Below are 16,152 nucleotides of genomic sequence, written 5' to 3'. Positions count from 1 at the left end.
AGATTGGCAGGGAGGAGGTTATTTGGCTGAAGATAAAGACCTCAGGTTTATCTTAATACAATTTAAAATAATTGACTTCCATCCAGTAAGCTATCCCCTTTAAACACTCTACTTTTAAGGAGGGCCGCTTCTGAATGTTCTCCGAAAAAGAACAACAATTGCTTGCCACCCACATAGCAGACTGCCTTCACTCTCTAGGCTTCAGTAAGAGTGGCCAAAATGGGCAAAGTAGATGGCAATGGACTGAGTGCTGAACCCTGAGGCACCCCACAGACCGGGGGTTTGGGGGAGGATGAAAAAGGATGGAGGTAGACCCGCTGTGAGCACTCTTCCAAAAAAGATTGGATCCAGACAGGGACTGTGCCGCAAAAACCAAAAGTGCTTAATCTATTCTGCAAGGTGGAGTGACCCACTGTGTCAAACGTGGCTGAGAGGTCAAGTAATGCGACCATAGCAGAGGTACCCCCTGTCCAAAGTTTCTATTATAGGTTCCAGAGACTTCCAAAATGGCCACTTAAATGCTGAATCCAGTCCGAAAGCCGGATTGATTATCATGTAACAGGTCATTTGTCTCAACAAAGGAAGAAAGTTGGCGATTTACCTGCTTCTCCAGGATTTTAGCTGGCATAAGTGAAATGGGCCTAAAATCTCTCAGCACCCTCTTCTTCGGGAGTGCCAGAAGGATTGCCTGTTTCTAAATAGCAGGAAAAATTCCAGATTTCAGGGAGTTATTCCAAATCACATTAAGAAATGGGTCCACAGATTGCATAACGAGTCTAAAGATATGAGGGGGAACAAGGGTCCTCCGGAGAGCCCGATTTACACTTCAGTACCTCTTCCAGACAGTCATCTTCAGATATTAAACAGAACTCGGAGATCACAGGTATGTGACTTGAAGGCGGCACCAAAGAGTCACTTGAACTTGCCTCGAGAAAGTGAAGTAACATTTATTTAGTCTTTGGCTAACAGGGTCTTTCTAGAACCACATCTACAGCTTAAACAAAAAAAAATATATAAAAAAATATTTTGTTGTTTGTCATGTCTCTGTCTTGATGTTAATAAAATGTTATTTTTCTCTGTAGAGATGTACAGCAGCCATTAAATACAGTGTAGTGCTATTGGTCCAAGCCAGAGTAAAGGACCTAATAATACAGGATGTGATTTTCAATGGTTGGCATACCCCACTAAAGCAGTCTATAAGGCGGGTGTACCTAGGGTGCAGCATTCAGCCAGACACAGCTTGGAGTTGAGCACAGGACTTTGCCTGTGGCCAGTCCCTGGACCCAACCCTCCACTGTGCAAGGCCTTCTGCAGGGAGCAGCGCGTGGGGCCACGCCTTGTGCCCAACCACCTGCAGGCAAAAAACATTCCACAAACATCCACCCCCCTACCTACCCCCAGCTCCCCACCCCATCGTAGAACCGTACCCAAAGCTTTTTCATATTTTTTCCTCTGTACTAAACCCACTCCCACACTCACTCTCCACAGGCTGGCAACCGTGTGGCCAGGCCCCGAGTCACACCCTCCTGCAGCCGACAACTCTGTTGAGGGTTTAGATTCCATGATGGGTGGTGGGGGTAGAGCTGGTGAAGGTTTTTTGGGGTTTGGCAATATGTGGAGTTTAAATGTAGAAAGAGGGTTTTAGGTGGTATGGGATGGTCAGTGTTTGGGGTGTGGATAATTTTTAGGGTTCAGGAATGAGTAGTACGAACTATTTTAGGGTTGAGGAATAGGTGGAGTTAATGTGGAGTGAGTTTTTTCAGAGATTCAGGGATGGGTGAACTGTAGGAGTTGTAAGAGCTTTTAGAGTTCTGGGATGGGATGAGTTTAGGGGTCTAGGATGAGTGTAGTGTAATAGTGGTAAGAGGTTTTTAAGGGGCAAGGATGGATGGTGTTTTCAGATGGTAAGGGGTCAGAAAATTAAAAGCATGTGAAGTAACTGTTTGCCAATGTAGAAAATATAATTTGAAATAAGGAACTGTGACGTAAATCACTGAAATAAATACCTGACAATTAAATGAATTGGTTTCCTTGAAATGGGAAATGACATCCATCCTGTAAAGTGCATTGAACACTCTAGGCAAAATGGTTTCTCAATACCTGTATTCCAGGATTCCATGTAATAATGTTTCTGTGAAATTACATACAACCGTTTAAAATTCATGTAGTGGTGAAATTTGGAAAAGGCAGCCTTCTTTCCAGATTTGTTAGCAAATTATATATTTTGATGTGTTTTGGACAAAGAGAAATTACGCATATTACAATACTAGAACGAAAGATTATTCCGAAGACTATTCCGACACTGCTTTAGAGTCCTAGGTTATTAATTGTTAACCAAAGGCTAAATTACAATATGAAGATCTATTTTCTTGCAACAAGTTTAAATCAAATTGTGGCCTTGTAACCACAAGGCAGTTAATCAGCTGTCAAACTAGTCAATGAAATTGTTGATCTTATTGCAAAAGGTCCTTCATAGCGTCTTTGTTTTGTAATACAAGTGCCATCTCATTATGTTCTGAGAGAGTAGAGATACATGATAATTAAATACATATTAAAACACACATAATGAGACAACCTGCCGAAGCACAACCACATAGCTCCGTAGTGCTGAAAATGCATTAATAACTTCCATTACCTGGGCTGGGGGAGCTGCCTGGGGTTTGATATCAACCACTTCTCCTGTTTCTTTGTAGTCAGCAAATGCTGCAATATCGGACTCTCTCTCCACAATTATGCATAGGGGTGTTTGAAGAGGTACATCTCTTGTTCCCTCTGCTACCAGAATTTTTGCCAAGTAACCTTCTTCTTGCACTTCAAAACCTTGTAAAACAAATGTACGTTTTTCACAAAACCTTAGCAGGAAAAGAATAAGAAAATAAAAAAAGGGGAGCGTTGTTATTGTACTTCATCGGGTACCTATTGTTGCCTTGTCTGTCTCTATCTCCGCGAGCAAGTCGCCTTCGCTCAGCTTTTCCCCAACCTTCTTTTCCCATCGCTGAACCGTGCCCATCGTCATTGTAGGGGAGAGTGCAGGCAAACAAATCTGTGGAGCGCAACACAAGGCCTTTAATGCCGACCCCAAACATGAGCACACACTGGCCTAGGCAGAGACCAGTGACGAGCGTTAGGTGTTAAACTTTGCTAGCAAAACGTTAACTTTCCTCCACTATGAGCTAGGCAGTTTTAGGTTAGAACAGTTCCGTGGATGAATTCCCATCAGTCAAAAATTAAGTACTAAGTAAAGGGGACACTTTACCCGCCGTGCCTTTTTGAGTATGGAATAACACACAATCCACATCCCTAGAATCATTCACTTGTTAACTTTAAAAATTGAGGAAAAGTTAAGTTAACATTGGGAGCCACCATCTTGCTCCCTACATGATGTTCAAAGACACATTTCAAGTAGTGGAGAGGCACTTATGCTTTGGTAATTCATTTAGAACAATAGGCATGACAGCTCTACATGAAGTGACAAACTACCTCTTGAAATATGTCAAGATAGCAATGATTGAGAAACAGGACATCTGTCAAGTGCAATTCTTCCAGCTGTTACGTTTACAGGCGTTATACTGGACCAATTAAACTACTTGATGATTTGGGGATTTTCTATTATGGTCATTGAAAGACCAAAAAATGATGCATGGAACTTTCCTTTTAACTCCAAAAGGTCAACTTCCACCACCGTTAACTACCACTTCTATTTACTGCCACCATAGGCCAGATTTCCCGATTAAACTATACCAATCTATTGATTGGCACCTAATGTGAAACTAACAGTCATAATTATGGGTCATCCAAACGTGCAATATGTTCCCAATGAAAATACGTGTAAATGTGGCTTAAATTTTGATAATAATCAAGCACTTGCTAAAGCAATTGCACTGGACTGCTAGATACACAACAAATGCGCAAGTACTTATCAAAATTCTATTGATCAATCGTAGGTGTTACAATTCCTCAATACCACAGATATTACTACGTCAATATGACCAAAAACTTTGTATTTACTGCTCAATAAAATGTATTCCATCTTTCACAATTCTATTAGTTGTTACATGTTAAAGCAACAGTAAAACGTAAGAGAGAACTTCATGCAGCTTGTATTCTGCAAGATACTGACATATACAGTTAAATGTTGGCTGATTTCATGTTACAGAAATTGGTATTTAAAAAAAAATGAAGCAGATTACAAACGCAGCCTAATTAAAAACAAAATGTAACAAGTACGTACTACTAGTGTGAGCACACAAAAGAAAGTAGATGTAAATAAAACAGGGCTGATTTATATCTTGGCAATATACATATATATATATATATATATATATATATATATATATATATATATGGAAAATGTCACATCTGTTTGTGGCATGACACGCTGCAGATTCACATGCTGTGCATTATCCTGCCATCTAGTGTTGGGCTCGGAGTGTTACAAGTTGTTTTTCTTCGAAGAAGTCTTTTCGAGTCACGAGACCGAGGGACTCCTCCCTTTCGGCTCCATTGCGCATGGGCGTCGACTCCATCTTAGATTGTTTTCCCCGCTGAGGGTGAGGTAGGAGTTGAGAGTATACTAGATGTGCCCATGCAATGGAGTAGGTGTGTATGAACATAATGTGTATTAAAATAATATTTACAAATTTACAAATCTTATTCAACTAACAACGGCTACAGGCTCCCGGGGAGGGCGCATGTGAATCTGCAGCGTCTCATGCCACGAACAGATGTACACTGGGTAAGTGACATTTTCCGTTCAGTGGCATGTGTAGCTGCAGATACACATGCTGTGCATAGACTAATAAGCATTAACCTCCCCTAGAAAGTGGTGGCTTAGCCTGTAGGAGTTGAAGTTGTTTGAAATAATGGTCTTAATACAGCCTGTCCTACTGAAGCTTGTTGTGTTGTTAACACATCTACACAATAATGCTTTGTGAATGTATGAGGTGTAGACTAGGTGGCTGCCTTACAAATTTCAGTCATAGGTATATTCCCCAGAAAAGCCATTGTGGCGCCTTTTTTCCTAGTGGAATGCGCTTTTGGTGTAATAGGTAGATATCTTTTTGCTTTGATATAGCAAGTTTGAATACATTTAACTATCCATCTGGCAATGCCTTGTTTGGATGTAGGATTACCTGCATGAGGTTTTTGGAAGGTTACAAACAATTGTTTTGTTTTACAACATTGTTTTGTCCTGTCAATGTAATACATTAGTGCTCTCTTTATGTCTAATGTATGTAAGGCTCTTTCGGCTACTGAGTCTGGTTGTGGAAAAAAGACTGGGAGTTCCACTGTTTGGTTTAGGTGGAACGGCAATAGGACTTTTGGTAAGAATTTGGGATTTGTACGGAGAACCACTTTATGTTTATGTATTTGTATAAAGGGGTCTTGTATAGTAAATGCTTGTATCTCACTTACTCTTCTAAGTGATGTGATAGCTATTAGAAAGGCCAATTTCCAAGTTAAGAATTGCATCTCACAAGAGTGCATGGGTTCGAATGGTGGTCCCATGAGTCGTGTTAATACAATATTAAGGTTCGACGAAGGTATTGGTGGTGTTCTTGGGGGTATGATTCTTTTTAGTCCCTCCATAAATGCTTTGATGACTGGGATTCTAAAAAGCGATGTTGAATGTGTAATCTGCAGATAGGCAGATATTGCAGTGAGATGTATTTTAATTGAAGAGAATGCTACTTTTGTAAGTGTAATAAATAGCCTACAATGTCCTTTGCAGAAGCATGTACTGGTCGAATTTGATTAGTATGGCAGTAGTAAACAAATCTTTTCCATTTGTTTGCGTAACAATGTCTTGTAGTGGGTTTTCTAGCTTGTTTAATGACCTCCGTACATTCTTGTGTAAGGTCTAAATGTCCAAATTCTAAGATTTCAGGAGCCAGATTGCTAGATTGAGCGATGCTGGATTCGGGTGTCTGATCTGTTGTTTGTGTTGCATTAACAGATCTGGCCTGTTCGGTAATTTGATGTGAGGTTACTACTGATAAGTCCAGCAGTGTTGTATACCACAGTTAGCGAGCCCAGGTTGGTCCTAGAAGTATTAGTTTGAGTTTGTTTTGACTTAGTTTGTTTACCAGATAAGGAATGAGTGGGAGAGGGGGGAAAGCGTAAGCAAATATCCCTGACCAACTGATCCATAACGCATTGCCCTTGGACTGAGGGTGTGGGTACCTGGATGCGAAGTTTTGGCATTTTGCGTTTTCTTTTGTTGCGAATAGGTCTATTTTTGGTGTTCCCCAGCGTAGAAAGTAGTCTTTTAGGATCTGGGGATGAATTTCCCATTCGTGTGTTTGTTGGTGATCTCGACTGAGATTGCCGGCCAACTGATTCTGAATGCCTGGGATGTACTGTGCTATTAGGCGAATGTGATTGTGGATTGCCCAACGCCAAATTTTCTGTGCTAAGAGACACAGTTGTGACGAGTGTGTCCCTCCTTGTTTGTTGAGGTAATACATTGTCGTCATGTTGTCGGTTTTGACAAGAATGTGTTCGTGGGCTATCAGTGGTTGAAATGCTTTTAATGCTAGAAACACTGCCAACAGTTCTAAATGATTTTGTGCAGTTGTTTTTGTTGATTGTCCCATTGTCCCTGTATGCTGTGCTGGCTGAGGTGTGCTCCCCACCCCATCATGGAAGCATCTGTTGTGATCACGTCTTGAGGCACTGGGTCCTGGAATGGCTGCCCTTGGTTTAAATTTATAGGGTTCCACCATTGAAGCGAGAAGTGTGTCTGGCAGTCTACCAACACTAGATCTTGGAGTTGACCCTGTGCTTGTGTCCATTGTTTTGCTAGGCACTGCTGTAAGGGCTGCATGTGTAATCTCGCGTTTGGGACAATGGCTATGCATGAAGACATCATGCCTAGAAGTTTCATTACAAACCTTACTTGGTAGTGTTGGTTTGGCTGTATGTTTAATGTTATATTTTGGAACGCTTGTATCCTTTGTGGACTTGGAGTGGCAATCACTTTTTGTGTGTTGAGTGTTGCTCCCAAGTATTGTTGTATTTGGGATGGCTGCAGATGTGATTTTTGGTAATTTATAGAAAACCCTAGTTTGTGGAGAGTTTCTATAACGTATTGCGTGTGAAGAAGACACTGTTGTTGAGTGCTGGTTTTTATTAACTACTCGTCTAAGTATGGGAATACGTGCATGTGCTGTCTCCTATGTGAGCGGCTACTACTCCAAGACATTTTGTGAATACCCTTGCGGCTGTTGTTTTCCCGAACGGTAACACTTTGAATTGATAGTGCACGCCGTGTATTACAAACCTTAAGTATTTTCTGTGAGAAGGATGAATGGGTATGTGGAAGTACGCATCCTTGAGATCTAACGTTGACATGTAGTCCTCTTTTTTTAGTAAGGGAACCACGTCTTGAAGTGTTACCATGTGGAAGTGATCAGACTTGATGAAGAGATTCAGCGTTCTGAGGTCTAATATGGGTCTTAACGTTTTGTCTTTCTTTGGAATTAGGAAATATAGTGAGTAGACACCTGTTCCTTTCTGCCGGTTGGGTACTAACTCTATTGCTTGTTTTTGTAACAATGCTTGGACTTCTAGTTGTAACAGGTCTAAGTGTTGTTTAGACATATTGTGTGCCCTTGGGGGCACATCTGGCGGGAAATTTACAAATTCTATGCAATAACCATGTTGGATAATGGCTAGGCCCCTTGCGTCCGTAGTTATGTGTGTCCAGTTTTTGTAGTATGCAGTAAGTCTCCCCCCACTGGTGTTAAGTGTTGGGGTTTTGTGACATTGAAGTTACTGTTTGGTTTGACTTGTCTTAGGTGTTTGGAATTTTCCCCTTGCTCTTGGGAATAGTACACCCCTATATGAGCCTCGAAATCCTCCTCTCTGGTATTGTCCCTGATAGGTGGGTCTGGTTTGCGAGGTGGAAGGCTCTGGTTTTTGCATACGAAACCCCCCTCTAAATTGTGGCTTTCTAAATGTGCCTCTGCTTTGTGGGGAGTAGAGCGCGCCCATGGCTTTGGCCGTGGTCGTGTCCTTCTTTCATTTTTCAATTGCTGTGTCCACCTCCGGCCCAAACAATTGTTCTTGGTTAAAAGGCATGTTTAACACAGCTTGTTGTATTTCTGGCTTGAATCCTGAGCTTCGTAACCATGCATGCCTGCAAATGGTTACCGCAGTGTTCACTGTTCGTGCTGCTGTGTCTGCCGAATCTAATGCGGACCTTATTTGGTTGTTGGATATTGCTTGTCCTTCTTCCACAACCAGTTGGGCACGTTTCTGGTGTTCTTTGGGCAAGTGCTGTATAATATGTTGCATCTCGTCCCAGTGTGCCCTGTCGTAGCGAGCCAGTAGGGCTTGCGAGTTTGCGATCCGCCATTGATTGGCTGCCTGTGCTGCCACTCGTTTGCCCGCTGCATCAAACTTCCTACTCTGTTTGTCAGGCGGTGGAGCGTCTCCTGATGATTGATAGTTTGCCCTCTTTCTTGCTGCTTCTACAACCACAGAGTCTGGTGTAAGTTGCTGTGTTATAAACACAGGGTCCGTTGGGGGAGGCTTGTATTTTTTTCTCCGCCCTAGGTGTGATAGCCCTTCCTTTTACTGGCTCCTGGAATACCTGTTTTGCATGCTTGAGCATGCCAGGGAGCACTGGCAGACTCCGGTAGGAAGTGTGGGTGGATGCCAAGGTGTTGAACAGGAAATCATCCTCTATTGGCTCTGAATGCATTGCTACATTGTGGAACGTAGCTGCCCTTGATAGTACCTGCATACAGGTAGTGCAGAATTATTAGGCAAATGAGTATTTTGACCACATCATCCTCTTTATGCATGTTGTCTTACTCCAAGCTGTATAGGCTCGAAAGCCTACTACCAATTAAGCATATTAGGTGATGTGCATCTCTGTAATGAGAAGGGGTGTGGTCTAATGACATCAACACCCTATATCAGGTGTGCATAATTATTAGGCAACTTCCTTTCCTTTGGCAAAATGGGTCAAAAGAAGGACTTGACAGGCTCAGAAAAGTCAAAAATAGTGAGATATCTTGCAGAGGGATGCAGCACTCTTAAAATTGCAAAGCTTCTGAAGCGTGATCATCGAACAATCAAGCGTTTCATTCAAAATAGTCAACAGGGTCGCAAGAAGCGTGTGGAAAAACCAAGGCGCAAAATAACTGCCCATGAACTGAGAAAAGTCAAGCGTGCAGCTGCCACGATGCCACTTGCCACCAGTTTGGCCATATTTCAGAGCTGCAACATCACTGGAGTGCCCAAAAGCACAAGGTGTGCAATACTCAGAGACATGGCCAAGGTAAGAAAGGCTGAAAGACGACCACCACTGAACAAGACACACAAGCTGAAACGTCAAGACTGGGCCAAGAAATATCTCAAGACTGATTTTTCTAAGGTTTTATGGACTGATGAAATGAGAGTGAGTCTTGATGGGCCAGATGGATGGGCCCGTGGCTGGATTGGTAAAGGGCAGAGAGCTCCAGTCCGACTCAAACGCCAGCAAGGTGGAGGTGGAGTACTGGTTTGGGCTGGTATCATCAAAGATGAGCTTGTGGGGCCTTTTCGGGTTGAGGATGGAGTCAAGCTCAACTCCCAGTCCTACTGCCAGTTCCTGGAAGACACCTTCTTCAAGCAGTGGTACAGGAAGAAGTCTGCATCCTTCAAGAAAAACATGATTTTCATGCAGGACAATGCTCCATCACACGCGTCCAAGTACTCCACAGCGTGGCTGGCAAGAAAGGGTATAAAAGAAGGAAATCTAATGACATGGCCTCCTTGTTCACCTGATCTGAACCCCATTGAGAACCTGTGGTCCATCATCAAATGTGAGATTTACAAGGAGGGAAAACAGTACACCTCTCTGAACAGTGTCTGGGAGACTGTGGTTGCTGCTGCACGCAATGTTGATGGTGAACAGATCAAAACACTGACAGAATCCATGGATGGCAGGCTTTTGAGTGTCCTTGCAAAGAAAGGTGGCTATATTGGTCACTGATTTGTTTTTGAATGTCAGAAATGTATATTTGTGAATGTTGAGATGTTATATTGGTTTCACTGGTAATGATAAATAATTGAAATGGGTATATATTTTTTTTTGTTAAGTTGCCTAATAATTATGCACAGTGATAGTCACCTGCACACACAGATATCCCCCTAACATAGCTAAAACTAAAAACAAACTAAAAACTACTTCCAAAAATATTCAGCTTTGATATTAATGAGTTTTTTGGGTTCATTGAGAACATGGTTGTTGTTCAATAATAAAATTAATCCTCAAAAATACAACTTGCCTAATAATTCTGCACTCCCTGTATATGCAGTACGGTCCTCTGGAGGTGACGGCCTTGTTGGGTAACAATCTGGGCTGTTGTCTGATACTGGAGCATCATATAAGTCCCATGCATGCAGATCATCCTGTGTCATCCCTGTATGTGTAGGTGACTCCTTTGGAGGGGTTGTTACCGGGGACAGCTGTGGTGAGTGTAGCGGGGAAGGTTGTGGCGAAATCCTCGGTGGTGGGGTTTTATCTTTGGCCACTTTCACCTTTGGCTGCATTTCTGACTCTTGAACTGCCAGCTTTCTTTTGGTTTTGATTGGAGGAAGAGTTTGTATTTTTCCAGTCTCTTTCTGGATATGCAACCTCTTTGCGTATGGTCTGGTTCCCCCATACTTATTTCCTGCTCAAATCTGTGTTTTTGCATTTAGCTGGAAAGTCCTTGCTCTTCTGTGTAAGAACTTCTTTTCGGCTCCGAAGCCGCTTTTTTCGGTACCGATTCTTCTGAGAAAGTCTTTTTCGGTTCCGACATTACTTTTCTCACCTTGGGTGAGTCGAACTCTCAGTGCCGAGATCGTTCTGTGCCTGAATCTCGACCGGAGTCAGATGTGTTTGGCAATTCTTTGGCCTTTTTCGGTGCCGATGTTTGGTCACCTTCTTTTCGATGGGTTAAGCCATGATGGCCTGCTGGCGGTGGCATTCCCTTGGCCTTTACAATCTTTGTGTGAGTTTTGGATGGGGTAGTTTTACTGTTTTTTGCACCGTCGTGGGTCATTCGCTTTCGGATTCGTCAGAGTCCGTCCCCTGGATGGAAATTCCTTCCTCCTCTTCAACGTCGAGTTGCTCCCTCGGTATCGACGCCATTTGAAGTCTTCTCGCTCTTCCATCACGTAGGGTCTTTTTTGATCGAAACACCCGACAGGCCTCACAAGTATCCTCCCTGTGCTCTGGTGATAAACACAGATTATAGACCAATTGTTGGTCTGTGTAGGGATACTTCAAGTGGCACTTCGGACAGAAGCGGAAGGGGGTCCGGTCCATTAGTTTCATCGATGGATGCGGTCGGGCCGACCAGGCCGCGCTGAAGAGCGGAAGCCCGAAGGGCCGCCGGAGCGCTTCTACTGTCGGTGTCAATACGCTAACACTAAACCGGTACCGAGCGCGAACAATACCGTCGAATTTTCGATATTTAGCTAACTTTCCCGATTCGAAATACGGAGCGAAGAGGAACACGTCCGAACCCGATGGCGGAAAGAAAACAATCGAAGATAGAGTCGACGCCCATGCGCAATGGAGCCGAAAGGGAGGAGTCCCTCGGTCTCGTGACTCGAAAATACTTTTTTGAAGAAAAACAACTTGTAACACTCCGAGCCCAACACTAGATGGCAGGATAATGCACAGCATGTGTATCTGCAGCTACACATGCCACCGAACATATATATATATATATATATATATATATATATATATATATATATATATATATATACACACACATACTCCATGATTAAACCCCTCCAACTGCCCTGCGGAGTAAGGGTCGCCACAGGCAGACCTCTAATTCTGCCCACCTAATTTAGACGGGCGGAATCAGAGATCAGGTTTCACTGCCATGAAAACTATGGGAATAAGGGGCAGTGAAAACTGGTAAATTCTCCCCTCACTATGGGAGTCCTTTTATTTTTCTATTTTCAAAACGAAAATCCTGCTTCAGAATTTTCTTTTTGAAAATAAAAGAGAAAATAGTTTGGCATAGGGCTCTATCATGTTGACAGAACTCTGCACCAAACTGTAAACAGCACTGACATGAACAACTGTCACATGGTTCCTGCCAATTCTTTAGGAACAATTGCCAGCTTGGCGAGAACTTCTAAATTTAGCAGGCGGAGTAAACTCAGTCTGGCAGAGGTTAAGTTCTCCACCAAGTCAACTGAGATCACTCCGCCCAACAAATTACAGTTCTGGCCCTTAACCATGTAATTTAGATTCTCTGATAATTTACTGTGTTTCCAGTAACGCATGTAATGCATTAGATTAATCTGTATGTTATAAGTTACATTTAAGTTTTTGCATTTACAAACCAAATGCCTCAAATCTAATTCAATATTAAAAAATTAAAGATGTTACAAGACAGTATGTTCGTTGTAAGGCATCTTACTCAAATTAAATAATCAGTAACCACAATTTTAAACAGCCCCATAAAAGTAAATAACACCCCAAAACGTACGAACCATTTTAACCAGGTGCCAGAGTAGCGGAAGGAAGATCACATTGGTAGGGCTCAAATGAGTCATTAATAGAAAATAATTATTGGCGGCTCTAAAATGCCAGTTAAAAAGAGAAATAAAGCAGAATATGAAAACTCCAAAAGCATAACTGAAGGATAAGTGACTGGATCGAGACAAGTGGTGATGGGAGTAGAAATATGGACGTGAGAAGGAGACAAACACTATAAGAGAAACAATAATACAACATTATAACAATGAGGTGTGGAGTTAAGGTGGGCACGGAGGAGAAAAAAAAGTAATCTGTGAAAACATTTTAACAGTGAACAATGGCGATTCTCTCTGCTAATGCGGTCTCCTGGCATCAAGATCAAATTTGGCTGTGTGGAAACCAGACTGAGGATGCTGTAAAATGAAACATTATCAAAGTTCCCCCATATTTTTCAAAGCATATCATCACAACCCTGCATTTCCAATGGTGGAGGATTATGGGCACTTTATGTTCTGACAGCTTATGCAGTCGGCATTGATAAAATTCCAAGAGACGCTGCAACATTTCCATAGTTATGTCCTTGTTATGGTTTTGACAGTGTCCCCTCTGCACCATCAAAAAGTGGAAATACTGTGCTTTATGTTCTAAAATGTTGCTTACAGCGCTTGTATGTTAACAATACTATCTCTTCAAGCTACCTTGCAAACGATCCTTTCGACCATTGGCATTCTGCTTTCTTGCTCCAGAGTCTGCAATGCTACCCAAAATTCCTTTTATGGGGGTGATCTCCAACCCTACAGTTTTCCTTTTATTCTTTAACACTCATTTCAGTCTTATGTTCATAGTTACCACCTTGCTATTCTGGGTAAGATTGACCCTGCAAGACCCCTACCCTCATGCATTCCTTTCTGTGAAGATCTGCATTCTTCTTTGACTTCCATGTGTCGTACTGCAGTTGTGCCATCATGTTTCCTCATGTGCTAGACTCCGGTTTTCTTTCTTTTCTCTTCTCTTGCATGCAGCTACCAATTGCCCATGTATTGAGTTCTTTGCAAATCAGCACAGTGCTTACCCTTGCTCAAATAAATATGAAATTGCAATGTTCCCATCCCCCTCCCCTACTCAGTTCCTTTCTTCTACAAATACCTTGCCACCATGCGCTACCTACAATTATCTTCTCTCCGAGTTGTTTTTTGCTTCTTCTCTTTCTGTATGGATTCCATTTTAGTAGAAAGTGGACTTCCGGTCCCTGTGCTCCGGTATTAGAGCAGCATATCCTACTTTGCTTGAAGCCACTCAAGTAGGAGAAGAGCAGGCTGATTACGCAGTTCCAGGCTATATGCACTGTTTAAGGTATTACATTTTGTGTACCTTCGCTTTTATATCAGAAATCAATTTGGGCTTCCTCAAATCTTTTGTAACTGTCGTTATTTACCCAATTGTGCAGTTACATTATTTTGTTTTGAGCTTTTGATTCAAGGAAAACGCGATCCTCTCCGGAGTCTGCATGGTTCTCAGTACGATGTTCATGGCTCTACCACCGTTATTAGAAGACGGGGACACCATCTGTGGTTTCTGTGGCCACATGCCGAAGCAGTTAAGAGACCATACCCACAGAATCACCATGTTTTCTAACTTTCTATGATGCTTTATGATTACCTTCCAGGTCTTTCTATTTCCATGAATAGTTTCAGGACAACATACATGTATCTCTGGCTACAACTAAAAAAAGAAATCTTTTTGCAAAAAAAAAAATAATACATTTTTTTTTTTTTAAAGTGGAACTACATGCACTCTCATTTGAGGAGGGATTACATTTTGGGTTTTGTATATTAAGGGAAAAAATAAAAAATCACCAACAGCTCTGGTACAGCAACATGGTTTCAAGCCGTACTTAAAATCATTAACGTTGATTTTTATTATATGAAACTTCTTGCTATGCTGGCACGAGGTTGCATGCTACTTTTTCTGGTCAGCATTTCCTTTTGTTGGACATTCAAAATAAGAACAATTCAACTAGAATATTATATTTTGAACAGAAAAGTCTCTGCTAAACCCAGTTTCTAAAAAGCTTGGAAAAACTAGTACAATGACGAGCACAGGGAAAAAGACGACTACGGTTGTTTACTGTAGGCAATGAGGTGACGTGTTCAGAAAGAGGTGTCATCTTGACGTGCAGACCACTTACCTTCAGATGTGGAGGGTAGGAGCTACCTGGCGCTTGGGCTGGCGGTGGAGGTGCTGCTGGCCCAGCAGCTGGAGCTGGTGGTGCAGAGGGAGCATGTGCTGCAGCACCTGGAGAGGCGGCAGCTAAATTCAATGTATAGTCTTTAAAAGCACCAACAAATTCAGGTCTATAAAATGAAAAAAATATACATCATGAGGTTTTTAACCAAAGAAACTTTGAAAAGTGATGCAAAAATATTGATTTTAAAAATTAGCTGTCTCCTGAAAACAGCATCCTAGGAAATCGAAATCCTCACAATCACTACTGATGACCAAAATATCACAAAATCCTACTGCTTACATTTACAAGCAAATTTAAATATAGGATAAAAGATCCATAACCCTACAATATCAAGACACTGCAATTCCGTTAGGAGCGCTACAGTGCCAACGGACTAAAGGACGAGTGCATCTCTAAGATCATGGTATAGTGAGTGACTTGCAAATAGTACTTTATTCACATTTTAAATTATTCTGTATCATGTGTGACCTCTTAAATAGTTTAAAGCAGGTAACAGAGAAATGAGGGCAGTAAGGGTGAGAGGTGCCGCTCTTCTAGACAGTAGACATGTGGTTTAGACAGAATAGATAAGTGAGAGTAAAGTCCGGTGCAGAATGGCCCGGTGCCTTACTGCCCGGTAGGCACCAAAACGGGTACTAGGAGTACCCTAGAGCAAAAATGGGAAAACATTGGCCACAGCACACAGAGAGTAATGTCCAACAGTAAGGCAGAAAAAGATATTCCTGGTGTGGTTCCGAGAGTTGAGGGAAGTATAAAGTTGAAACGAGTCTCAAATCCTGTTTGCAGGTGGTGTCTTTATTCGTAGGTGCTTAGAAAGCATTGAGTCATCGTGGAGATACAGCCAACACGTGTTTCGTCACACAAGTGACTTTATCAAGGCTGAGTAAATGGTAAAGAACTGTAATAGGTATGGCTGCGCCAGGCAGCTGCAAGTGCGTATGTAAAAGGCTTGCATGAAATCGAAGATATGAGAAGGCCCTGATAAGCCTATAAAATGACCGAGTAGTAGCGTAGTGGTGAGCTGTCCGGTAAATCACTTGATCTCGCGTTTACCGGACAGCTCACCACTACGCTACTACTCGGTCATTTTATAGGCTTATCAGGGCCTTCTCATATCTTCGATTTCATGCAAGCCTTTTACATACGCACCTGCAGCTGCCTGGCGCAGCCATACCTATTACAGTTCTTTACCATTTACTCAGCCTTGATAAAGTCACTTGTGTGACGAAACACGTGTTGGCTGTATCTCCACGATGACTCAATGCTTTCTAAGCACCTACGAATAAAGACACCATCTGCAAACAGGATTTGAGCCTCGTTTCAACTTTATACTTCCCTCAACTCTCGGAACCACACCAGGAATATCTTTTTCTGCCTTACTGTTGGACATTACTCTCTGTGTGCTGTGGCCAATGTTTTCCCA

General features: G+C 42.2%; 1 protein-coding gene across 1 annotated transcript in view; it reads right to left on the bottom strand.

Annotated features, from left to right (window-relative positions):
• Window positions 1-16,152, bottom strand: part of DLAT (dihydrolipoamide S-acetyltransferase) — a 153,764-nt gene that overhangs the window by 92,844 nt on the left and 44,768 nt on the right. Inside the window, exons 4-6 of the mRNA XM_069224986.1 lie at window positions 14,670-14,835; window positions 2,917-3,043; window positions 2,636-2,820 (exon numbers count right to left, since the gene is read on the bottom strand). Of these exons, the coding sequence (XP_069081087.1) occupies window positions 2,636-2,820; window positions 2,917-3,043; window positions 14,670-14,835 (478 nt within the window). The remainder of the gene's footprint in view (window positions 1-2,635; window positions 2,821-2,916; window positions 3,044-14,669; window positions 14,836-16,152) is intronic.

Source organism: Pleurodeles waltl, chromosome 3_1 (genome assembly GCF_031143425.1).
Source record: "Pleurodeles waltl isolate 20211129_DDA chromosome 3_1, aPleWal1.hap1.20221129, whole genome shotgun sequence".
NCBI lineage: Eukaryota > Metazoa > Chordata > Amphibia > Caudata > Salamandridae > Pleurodeles > Pleurodeles waltl.
The sequence above is the reverse complement of the archived record's forward strand: the minus strand, read 5'-3'. Positions and strand labels throughout refer to the sequence as shown.